The sequence below is a fragment of the Onychostruthus taczanowskii genome, unplaced genomic scaffold, assembly GCF_017590055.1.
Source record: "Onychostruthus taczanowskii isolate IOZ18803 unplaced genomic scaffold, ASM1759005v1 scaffold11, whole genome shotgun sequence".
Lineage (NCBI taxonomy): Eukaryota > Metazoa > Chordata > Aves > Passeriformes > Passeridae > Onychostruthus > Onychostruthus taczanowskii.
In genome coordinates, this window is record NW_024497629.1 from 11892609 (window position 1) to 11905529 (window position 12921).

Below are 12921 nucleotides of genomic sequence, written 5' to 3' on the forward strand. Positions count from 1 at the left end.
CATAATTTCTTTAGCCTGTGCATTTCTTCTCTTATCATTGTTTTTGAATTATTTCCTTTTGTTTACCTACCTACCACAATCTTTTATTATTAATCCTTTTATTATTATTAATCTTTTTCCCCCACACCACATTGCATTCTGCCACAGTCATCCCACTAACCAAATCTGAGGAAGGTGAAAATAAGGATGATTTATAGCATCATCATACCCCATAAATTAAAAAAAAGGAAGCTTCAGCCAGCCTGCCTCCTACTGGCATGGACAAGTAGAAGAGAAAAAGGAAGACAGTAAACTCAAAATGGCCAAATGCCACTGTAGAGGCATCACATAAAGGAGATAATTTCCCCAATCCAAGTCTGTGCTTACTTATGGCATAGGCTGACATTCAGAAACAGGACCAAGCTTGCAGGCAGACCTTGCAACTCTACTTAGTCCTCTGCACTACACACAGTCCAGACACCTGTAAAATGTTTTTTGTGGGCATTAGAGAAATACTTTGGATAAGTGTTTTCACAGCTAACAGAGTATTTCTGTATCAACAGACATAAAACAAGTTTCCCACAGCAGTTTCTCACTGCTGTAAGTTTTGAACTTCCCCTACTTGCCGTATAAAACCCAGGAAACACAACTTTCGCTATTTTATAAGCTTACAAAATGAAGGAACAATTATTACAGTTCACCTTAGACATCAGCTGAAAACTTGTTAACAACATGGGTTGGTGTGACAGCTCTAGACCATGTATGATATGATTCCTTTAGAACGACTGGAATTTCAAAACTGAATAAAAGAAACAAATTAAGACCATGGCTTGAATAACTAAGGACACATTAAAAATGAAACCACACACAAACTTTTTCTATCAATTTTTTCATATATTTCTGATAAAAATTCTAAATACCAGTGGATATTACTGATGTCATAAAAGTATCAATAGTGAAAAATGCCAAAGCAGTTGTGATATCTAGACTCACACTATTTTGTAGATATAGAAGAAAATATATATATATATATATAAAATTTATTTTATTTTTTTAAACAATCACTATCCACCCAGAAGTGCCATGCTATTGCACGACACACTAGTCTATCTCTAGTCACAACACTGCCACACTTTTAAAAACTTGTGTTGGTATTGAAACCACAGCTCAAGGGAGGGAATACACTATGAAGTAAGTTTCTGGAATACATACAACTAGATATTTAATGCCATGTTCCTAATTTAGGCCCTTCCGACCAGAGAATAAAAGACTGATTTCATTTAGAGGAATACAGATGATGCTGCATCATCAGAAAGAAAATGAAAAGGGTAAAGGGAAAGAAACCACACCCCACGTTACATTAGCTTCTGGTCAGAAGTTCAAAAATTTACTAATGCATAGCTTATTTTTTCCCCCCTTTGTAATACAAAATAAGTTATTCACAAGTTTTGTAGCTTTAGAAGACTGATTTTGTTGGCATTAACTTTTCTGAAACTTACTGCTGTATTAACCAGAAACAAGAAAAAATTACTTCATAGAAGAATGAAATAGCATTTTTATGTTCCATTTTAATTGTTGACTCTCACAGGTTCACAAACACATAGGCATTACCAATGGAAATGCTGTCTCAGGTTAGGTAAGCTATCATATGAGAGTTTATTATATATCACAAGGAACACAGACAAAAATGGTGTGAATAGAAGTGGGTCAGACTGTGTAAATATAAAGTTAAAACCATTAAAAAAAATTCCTGAAATCCATCTGTCATGAGAACGATGACAAAAATTCAGCCTTACATATCCCACAGAGAGCAAAGATGTGCAGGAAGCAATATGAAACAGGGTTCCTGACCTAAGGACCTACCTATTATGAAAGAAAAATGTATGTAAAAATATGACTATTTAGCTTCTTTACGCAGATGAATTTAAAATAACTAGATCTATAACTAAGGAATTTTAAGATTTTACCAGAAAATGAGAACAGCCTGTTCTCTGCTCCTTATCAATCAGGAATGATCTACAAGTGCCTTAACCAACCCCAGTGGCCAGCACAAGGACCCTGGCAGAATCAAGGTCCTGAGAGGCTGCACTCCTACAGGCAATGCAGATGACTGAACAAAGAGCCCATAGAAACCAGGAAAGGAAGATTCCAGAAAGACTAGATTTTACAGCCATGATAAAGACAACAATAGTGGGATCAATACACATCATGGCTGCAAATGCCATACAAAATAAGAGGAGGAAATGGAGATTAGCAGCACTCTTGAAAGGGAAACAGCTTTGGTTGAGTTTCAGAGGGAAATTAAGAGGACTATGTTGGCCATGTTAAGTTACGTTAATGGAAAAGCATCTTTCACTTTTCGTCCAGTTACTTGTGACTTAAATTCTTTGAGACAGATTTCTCAGAGATTAATGGATGAAAGGCTGTTCTCACTGTTGTAAGTTTTGAACTTCCCCTACTTCCCGTATAAAACCCAGAAAACTTCCTGATGTACAATATTTTTTATTATGAATATTTCAAATACAAAGAAATTATGCAAAGTATTATCTGTATCACAATTAATGGGAACATAATTTATATCTATACTCTCACTTCCTAAATTGCCTTTTAAGTGTTTACTCCATTTATATACCATGAATCAAAATTAAAATGTTGAAATTAAGCCCTTTCTTTTAGGCTTATTACACCACAAAATGATATATAAAATTGCCAAATAGCAGTGGATTGTGTATTCATACTAATATATTTCAACCAAAACATAGGAATGATTTATCTGTATTTTATTATTTAAATTAGCTGTTTAACAATGCATGTAAACTAAATTTCTTTATCCATAATCCAGCATAGCATAGTTTAAGGCTAGACAAAAAACTACTGCTTGTGTTCTCCTACATCCCTGGAAATTCTATTTGTCTCTCCTCAAAACTATTTAAGGAATGTTTAATAGCTGTTCCCACATCATAATCACGTTGGACGTATATGAGATATCTACAACTAGCAGGTCAGCTCCATCCAACCTTGATCCTACTGTCCTTACAAATGATTGGATTATGGTCCCAGTTGGTATGTTCAACTGTTAAAAATTAAATGAGGCATAGAATTATGAAATAGACTACCTTCCTTAAGCTCACCTCTTTTTACCATCAATATCCTCATAACTTGAATGAAATAGCCACAGTGGTTGAGTGATTGCTCCAGGATCCAAAGCTCAGTCACAGGACAGGTGATTTCAACACCTGGCCGGACTGTCCAGAACTGCTTCTCCCTGCATCATCTGTGGCATTGGCACTCAAGTATCTCAAATACTGATATCAATTGCAAGGATTTTTCTTACACAAAATAGTCTATTTTTAACATTGAAAAAGATGTGGAGACATACATGTGGCCTGTGGAAGATTACTATTGCTGTAGCATTGTATGTGCAGCTGCCCTAAGAACACCAGATCCAAAAAGCTGTCCAACCTGATGTCCAGGACCTCTTTCACTCTTCCAACTGACACAATTCCTTCCCAGTGGATTGCCTGTGATTACCTGAAGATTGATGAGTAACATCAGAGGAGTCCTCTAGGCAGCGTCCATTGACCTTCCTGGGCTGTACCTGACCTTTTGCATCACTATGCAAAATAATCTGCAAAAAATCCTGAACTGTCTGACACCAACTTGCCTTCCTCAGAAACCTCAAAATCTTCTATCTTTCTAGGTTACCGCATCAAGGTTACCTGCATCTCATGAAAAATGGACTGTAAGTTTTCAGAGTGGCACTGCTTGTAACAACTGCTTCTTAAAAATGTTTTATTACACACTGTGGTTCAAATACAAAAGCCAAAGAGCATTAAGAACACTCAACAATGTACTTGCATCAGAGATTTATTCTTTTCTAAATAACAGATATAAAAAATAAAATTTCAAAATAGCCTGAACAAGAGCAAAATTGCTCTTAAAAATAGCAATTTTTCAAACCCAGACTTCTGGAGAGCTAGAATATCCTGAGTAGTGGAACTATGTGGTTAACCTATGGGCTATTTGGAGCAGTGGGAAGTAGTGCATTTGTAACTTGAGACAAACTGCTTAAAAAGAATTGAAACTGGTGTTAGTTTTTGTTCTCTTCAATAATAAGATACATAGTAAATCTCTGATTTTTACTTACTTTTAATTATTTAGCAAATAATATTACATTTAATCATGTTTCAATTAAGGAGAATTATTAGCTTACTTCTAAATCTAGATTTTTTTTCTTTGAACCCCAGAAACCAGGAAATACCTGCAGTAGCATATGAGCGTACAAGTATTAAAAACAGCAGTGATACTACCTGGATGAACTGAGGAGAAAAAAGCTTATAGAGTCTTGTTTCCACAAACTCTCTCATCATCTTTCAGGCCTGGTTTTGTATAAAATGAACTATTCAAGTTTGGTAGTTTTTAATTTCAGTATCATAGAACTAAAATATTATATTTATTTGTTAAAAACATTCCTCTGTAGCAGTATCATTAAATACCCTGCCTCACTATATTGCTCTACGTGTTGTTACTTAATGCTACCTCCATAATGCGAGCAATACTTTAATGTACTAATCAATCATGTTCTTTTGAGGAAAAAAAACTAACCCAAAACCGACATAATCCATAGCTCTCCAATGCTTTAGCCTTAAACACCCCCTGAATCCAACCAGTATTTTACAATGACTGTTAAAAAGGGAAAAAAAAAAAAAAGCATTTCATAAATGAAGTGTTTTACCTTTACGTCCAGGGTATACGTTAGGATAATATTCATAATAAAGATCAGGCTGGTCTAAATTTCCAAATGGTTCAAATTCCATTTCTGCATTTTGGAACAGATCCAGTTTTACCAGCAGTGCTAGTCTCACAAACCACAGCTAAAAATTGATACATATAACAAAATGGAAAGACAAGGTCTGTTAGTAGCTTCAATCAAAAGCCACACCCAATACAATTTCAACTTTTCCTGATAAAAGCTGAGTCGAGAGTTTCTCTGTTACTGAAAAGAATCAGGATTTATATTTACCTGCTCTTTTACACAGTACTTTTCATCAAATCATTATAACAAAACTCAGAGGACCGATGTTTAATTGTTTGTAAAGATAGACAAGATTTCTTCAAGATTTTGAAGACAAAGTTTAAAAACTAGCCAACCTCAAAATTAGAACATCTCTCCTTGAAATGAGTTAGCATGTACGAATTATCAATCTGGTATTTTAACTGCTTTTCCAACTTTAGGGTATCCTTAAAATCTTTTGGTGAAATGCCGTGAGCTTTATAATCACTAGGATCAAAAACATGAGTTCTCACCTGGTCACATCTGCATCTTTTGCAATATTTTATTAATTTGGACTCTTATCTTCTAAGCAACATGAAACATATTTCTAACATGTGGAATCTTACTATAAAGTTCACAATCTAGATAGTTCCATGAACTTTAGCAGAGTGAGCCTTTCAAAACAGCAAAACATATTCCATTTTACTAGTGTAAAACCTTTAAAAACATAGATCAAGACTGGATTTTCCTTAAAAAAAACTAAGTTTGTTTTAAATGAAGGCCTACTTTACATAAGCAAAGAGAAAGTGTCTTGCTAAAATACTTAAATAACCTTAGTTTCTATGTTACAATTAGGAAAAGGAGTTTGATCATGTTAAAAAAAAAAGCCACTATGAACATTGTTGGTAAAAAAGTGACAAAAGCATATTTAAACATACCTGTAAAGAATCTGTTGTATGACTAGCAGGTAGTCCACTTTTTTTATAGCCTTGACCATGTGCAGTTAGAAGCCGCCCACACAAGTCAACTGCTGCCCTCCAGTTTTTACTGCTCTGCGAAGAAGAAAAGAGTAAGTAGCAAAATCATCAAGTCCCTAAATTGTACAACTGCTGATTTTGCCTGCAGCAGCGACATGTACCCATCACTAATAATGACAAGGTCAGGAGAGCTGGCCGGTGAGAAACAGAATGTCATTTGTCAAAGCAGCATGTCTAATTAGGCAAAAAGGGAAATCAGGTATTAATATCACCAGGTCACTAAAACAAAAGAATATACAATACCACATGGAATTCTAAACTTAAAAGCTGTATCATGTTTGATTATACAAATGAATATACTATAATATTCACAACTTTGTTTTCTCCTAAAAAAAAGGAGAAAAAAATTGCCAGCCATGTATTATCACTAATATCAAAGTTACTCTACGGCCATAAAGTATTCAATGTCCATTCTTATCTCACTGACTTCAGTATCTCAGATTATAACCCCTAGTACAGTTCACTTCATGAAAATAAACTTTTAGCATTGTCCAGGATACAAAATTCCTATTAATCAAAAACAAAGAACGAGGAAGAATACAATGCAAAAATGATAAATTCAGAACAATAACAACTGTTTCACCTACAAAATGTAAACATTTGAATTTCCACTGAATTACTAATTTCAAAATACTCCTAAATTTTTTTTTTATTCATAGAACAAAAACACTCCTAGTTAGACAAATTAAACTGTAGTCTCACACTGTCAATCAGTTTTTCAACAGAAATATCCCAGTAATGTTTCTGCCTTGTATAGTCTGATGCAACAACACAAAAACTTAAAACACAGATTAATGCTTCACAGGTTTTAAGCTGTTATACTTTTCTATTACACAGAGGAGTTTCTAAAGAGACATGTATCCAGCAGGTCATTGTAAACTAAATATATGATATTCCTGAAAGTAGTATTTTTTCAAATAGTTTCTTAATACATTAAAAAATATGACTGTAATAGAAAATAATTATGTTGTCTGATGAAATGTGAAGGAATAAAATACATTTATATTGGTGTTTGCGAAGTCCAGACACTAATCTTGAATTGGTATTTTATTAATTTTTCTCTAATGTTTTAGAAAACATGTTGATACAGCAGTCACAGTGAAAAAACAGCAGTAACAACTGGAGTTTTCCTATTTTCTGGCCTCTGTTTTGCAGCCACACAGGCTGCAAACAGGCCCCTACAGAGATCACCAGGCACTACCCACCTCATCTCTTTCTGCATCAGATGCCAGATAAAGTTGAGTTCCACTGGAAATGTAAAAGTTGGCTGAGAGCAAGACCATGAAACAGCATGGCAGACTCTGAGCCATCTACTTTCTTACGGAAGAGCAGGAATTGATAATGCATTATTATATCCTTCAACATCTACCTGCATCAACTCAGAAAAGCTGAAAGATACTGACACAAATTACCTGAAATTCATTCCTCTTCTGGAGAGACAAACTACATTCTTATTATCCTTAGAACAGGAGCAAACACAAAAACTAAAAAACTGCTAAACTAGAACTACTCAACTTGTCTTCCCAAATGAGAATTAGGATCAAAAAAATAATAATGGATCATTTATGACCAACTCAGTTGCTACAATCTTTTAAATTCTATTTCAGGCATGGACAAAAAATACTTTATTGAACAAGACAGCCAAGAGAAGCAAGTCTGACAATTACTGTGAAAACAGTCTTTGTTCGAAGATGAGTATTTGAAATTATTTCAAAATGAGAGCTACCTGCTCGTCATGAAGCATAATTCTCTCTGGAAGCTTAATAGAAGACTACTGGCAGTACAACTCTAATTTGACATTAACTGGACAAATTATTGTCTCAGGCAAATGGTACCAGACTTAAGAGTTGCCAGTCCACCAGAAATCTTTATCCATTTCAAACATCCCTCAAAACCTTGCAGGTCACTTTTGTGCTTCCTATGGTCTACAATCACACAGTTCTTAAAATCCAGGTTCCTTATATATGAATTTTGTTTGTAAGTTGTAAGTAGAGATCCAAAGCAAATACAGACACTACAGCTTCAGATACAGCATAAAAAACCACTGAAAACATTCTCAAAGACAAAAATAATTATTCTGTGATGATCAGGGTATGGTTGTCCAGCTGTAATTGTGTGAAAATTTCTCTAAGAAAGAATACTGTCAGCCAAATATTATTGCTAAACAGTTCACTAACACAGCAGCAGCCTGTAAGAAGAGAACTACTCTCCACATAATGTCAGTATCATCCTTCCACTCCCCCCAAAAGAATGGAGCTGTTGTTCTTTTAATGAAAGTCACCAGCCAGCATGATTTCTGGACTTTTTAAACACTATTAGACTAGATGTTTATCTAGTGGAAGGATTTTTAAAACAATCCATATATATAACCAAAAATAAAAAATCCAAACCATCTCAGTACCAACTGCTATATACACATCAAAGCTAAGCCAAGCGTATCAGCCACCCACCAGACAATGCATCAGTCCTTGCAGAACTTCTCTGTTCTTCAAAAAAACACAGAAATCTTGGGGATGGTTTACATACAGACAGGGAAACTGCATAGTAAAACAAATTTCAAATGTAATTCTTCTGTCAAGCAAAGAGATGTACACAGACTGGAAATCTACAGAAAATGTGTTCAGTGATGAAAAGGGAACTCCTCTGATACACAAAGACAATTTATAACATTATTCAGTCTCTCAGGAAAACCACTGAAATTTTCTCCAATAAATAGTTGCTTCTTAGTACAGAAATGCAACCTCTTCCCAAAAGCACATATTTACAGTTTGTACTACTGTACAAACTACTCACACCTTCTCTCAAATAAGCTATAAAAAGGTAGGAAATTGCTCACTGCTTTAGAAACAAAAGAACAATCCCCTCCCCTATTTATAAGGATAATTTATAATTCATTAAAGTGACTATGCATGTTATACCACTGTATCCAGGTTTGTTATATGTGAAAATATATGCAAAAGCACACATTACTCATGTGCAAAAGTAACAATATATGACTTTTAAAAAATAGACTCAAAGGGAGTCATTAACTTTACATTGTAACACCATTAAAGTGATTAAAATGTCCTCCTCCACTAGCTATGACATGCTTCTCCCCTGTAAATTACATTGGTAGAGCATTTACACATCAGTTTAGAAAATGTAGCTAGTAACCCTTTCTTGGTCTAGCGGCTTGAGGATATTATTCCATATTTACAGGAAGCATTACATATTTAAAGTGGCAAGATACAGCAGTCTTTTTCTAAGTATGATAACTCTGAAAGACTGAATTCCTCTGGCTGCAGGCACCTTACAACTCCAAACATCAGAAGGGCCTCTGGTAAGCAAGATTGTGCTGTTTGTACAAATGAGGGTAAAAAAACAGTCTAAAATATTTCCATAACAAGAACAATAATTGCAGCTTGCACCTTGTATTCGCGGCTGTAAAACAAAGCAACACTGTGACGAGATCTTGCTTTACATTTATTTGCTCTAGAGTAAATGCATGTTCCTATGCCAGATTGATAAAACTTTTTAGAAACTGAAAATCCAGATTTTCCTCTTCAGTTGAAAATATAAAAACTCATCCAGTACAGATATATAACTCTATTCACAAATTATTATAGAATTATTATGCAGAACTGCTCCAGCAGCCCCTTATCTCTTTAAAGCCCTAAAGTTGTAAAACTAATTCACCTACACCACCACCACACTGTTTTGCTTCCAGTACAGCATTTCCAATTTACTGCTGCTCATTCCATAGAAGAAACTGAAAATGTGGAAGTACGGTTGTTCAATAAACCATCTTTGGCTTACTGGCAAAAATTTCATTCATATCATCTAGAGACCAAGTTGATGCTGAACAATTTTGTTAACCAAGTTTAACAACTTGAGTTCAGTTCCTGGTGAAAAACTATTCATCTTAGACATGCTGGTGATCTCATCATAAAAGGCGCATCTTTGGAAGTTCAGCTTACCAACTTCTTGATAAATTTTTTTTCCGACAATTAGTTGTACTTGAGGAAGCTTTTGCAGACTGCATTATGATTCCCTCAAAAGGACATCAGTCTCCAACATTCTTGGCTGCAAGCACTAACTGCATCTTACCCACAGAAGTGCTTTTACTTAAATGCTTTTTACTGGAACTTTTACAGGAACGTGAGAAGGTACTACTCGAGAATGCACACTGGAAACAGTCCAATATAAGGTATTCTGTTGTAACCCTGATTAAAAGATGTGGTATCTTCACTTGAGATGTAACGTAGGAAGTGCTACTGTCAATATGTAAGGACCACATCACTAAACAGGGACCAGATGAGTTACAATATCAGAACAATAGAAAAGGTAAAACACAAGGCAAGGCGTGCCATTTACAATGAGTTCTGAGCAGTGATAACAAAAAGATGTTAGCTTCAATTGGGAGAGAGTCTGAGAAGAGCTCCAAAGATGATTATGAAGGCATCCACGATGAGATGATTAGAGAAGGGTTATTTCTTCCCTTAAAAGGAAAATCTGGAAATGCCATGGCTGTCTGCTCATACAAAGTAGGGGAGAAGAAGCAAATATTAAGGAAAAGAAAAATTACTTAAAAAGCAACATAAGACCAAAACACTTAAATTACTGTAAACAACTTTAGCTTTGATTAAAGATTTTGAGGAAGGACTGATTGGAATGCCTTTGATAAACAACCAAAGGAATGAGCTTCTGGAATAACCTTTGAAAGTAGAAGCAGTATATTTGTATTTATTAAAACAGCCAAATAAGCTAACAGAATTAATCATATGGTAGAATAGAAAAGCTTCAGAATTGCAGCTGAAGACGTGTGGTTTGAAAATTTGGTATACTGGTGAGCATATTTTTCCATCCATGCAGGATTAAAATAGTAAATAGACACTAAGGAAGCAGTTTCCTCTGAAGTAGACAGGCACACAGGGGTTTTTTTTTCTTTTTTTATTTTACTTTTTTTTGTTGTTGTTGTTTTTTGTTGTTGTTGTTGGGGGTTTTTTTGTCCCCATAATACAATGGCATTTGCCCAAGTTCATCTGAGAATTTTATCCTACAAATTTCTTCATAACAGGACTAAACATTCACTTTTGGTTTCAGCTATCACTAGTGTCTTCCTACAGCGTGTGGTAATTGTTGGGACTTTTAGATGGACAGCCATCTAAATTGAGCTTGTGATAAGGGACTGTACTATTAGGTCTCCATAGACTTAAGAATTCAGACAACAACTCACATGTAACATCTAAATAATATATATCAGTCTGAAGGTGAAATTTATCCTAATTCTAAGTATTTCTCTTCTGCACTGCAAATGCATTCAAAATACATTCTTCTAAGTTGCTGCAAGTGATTGAATTGGGTGACACAAAATTTCATGCTCATGTGTAGTACAAAAGAATACCAAATAAAGAGTTAAGAAAAAAAATCTTAACTTTATGGAAACTGCACAGCAATATTCCCAATATTCACTAGTTTTTAACTAAATCTTAATATAAATATTGCCTGCAAGTTGTCCTTTGCATTATAAGATTTATTCGCTGAACATATTTGGTCACAAATTCTCTCGTAAACAAAGTAAATTTGTGACTAGTAATAGAGTAGTTATTATATGTCATTCTGGCCTATTACATACGCAAAAAAGCATATATATTTTTAGCTAATATCATCCAGCACAGGATTTTAATGTTTTTAAGTCTGAAGTCCCTTTAAGGACTATAGTCAATCAGAAATAAATTTTCCGCATTTAGACTTTAAGAAGAAATGCAATGTTTGCAATGGAAGAAAAAAAGACCAACTAATTCTCATCATAAAACGAAACTAGTTCTACAAATGAAACTGAGAAAGTTATTTTGCATACTCAAAACCAACCAACAGCTAACAACTGAAAGCCTTGAAAAACAAAGAACATTCTACCTTCTATCCAAATGGTTTCAATTTTATAAAAAATTCCACCTTTCTAAATAAGGCAATTAAAAAAAAACCCAAAAAACAAAAACATAAGTAACATAAGTAACTGTAAGTCAAGAAGTAACAAAATATCCTACAGCTGCAGACTGCCTCCTAGCTCCACTGCCTTGGGTCTAAAAGCTTTAACACTACTCTTCTGATGCTCAAGAGCAGGCTCAAAGCAAAAACAGTATCAACAGCAGCACTGTAATTAAGGTACAAGATGGTCTGCACCACAGAAGAATATCTTGCACAGACACCACCACCAGGCTAAACAGAAAGGCATTTCCCACACATCAAAAATTCTCTTCTAGAAGATGGAAAGTGTGGAAAAAAGAGCTTTTCCTACTTAAGACACTGGTGGGTGCAAGACTTTTGCATAAGATTATTTTCCCCTCTCAAGTCAAGTAAAACATCGAGATAAACAGAAAAACATGTGTCTGGGGTGGAGACCACAATCTGTTTTTTATGTTTAGTTTCTAAAATTACCTCTGAATTCCCTTACCAGTGTTTGCTGAGACCCGCTAGACTATTCCTAACATGACAAAAAAGTCATCTCTTTTGGCGCTTTACATGTAAAGGAACAAAATAAATTAAAATATGTTAAACACTAAATACAGCCTGTCCTGATAATTCCTCACTGCTTTTCCTCAGTAATTTTTCATCCATTTTTCAGAATCCAAACATCTTGTTACGTCATCAGATTAACTAAGGCTCAGTCATGTAATAGTAATGAATTTTACACAGGGGCATGATGGTTAAAGGAACAAGGCAAGGTTTACAAGGCAGCTAGACACAACTACTTTCAGAATAGAAATATTTACATTTATGAAGGAATTAAGTTAAGCTTTCCTCTGGAAGTAATTTGCTTTAGTTTTCTGCACTGAAGTAAAAAATCAGGCAGTTGAAATTATCATACCAGTCTGGCTTGTCATTTACAACTTCAATGTCTTTTTGTAAAACACTTAGGTGAAAACGTAAGTACATACGCATGTAAACAAAAACATTATTTAAATCTGTTTTTGCAACCATTTGTATTACATAAAAACTCACAGTCACTCTTAAAATAATTTTTTGTAACTTTTGTAAAATGTAAAAAGTAAAAAAATGTTTACTATGTGATTTAAACCCAAATGGTTAAACCCCAGTGTCACTCCCATTAAAGACTATTGCAGTTTGGCTAGTACTATTGAAGGGTCAGGA

The 12921-nt window shown here is 34.6% G+C and overlaps 1 protein-coding gene across 2 annotated transcripts in view; it reads right to left on the bottom strand.

Moving 5' to 3' along the window:
• The window catches only part of TRAPPC12 (trafficking protein particle complex subunit 12), a 51008-nt gene that overhangs the window by 32589 nt on the left and 5498 nt on the right, over nt 1-12921 (bottom strand). For both annotated transcript variants that reach the window (XM_041420820.1, XM_041420811.1), the window contains exons 4-5: nt 5692-5805; nt 4715-4853 (exon numbers count right to left, since the gene is read on the bottom strand). In XM_041420820.1, coding sequence (XP_041276754.1) covers nt 4715-4853; nt 5692-5805 — 253 coding nt within the window. The remainder of the gene's footprint in view (nt 1-4714; nt 4854-5691; nt 5806-12921) is intronic.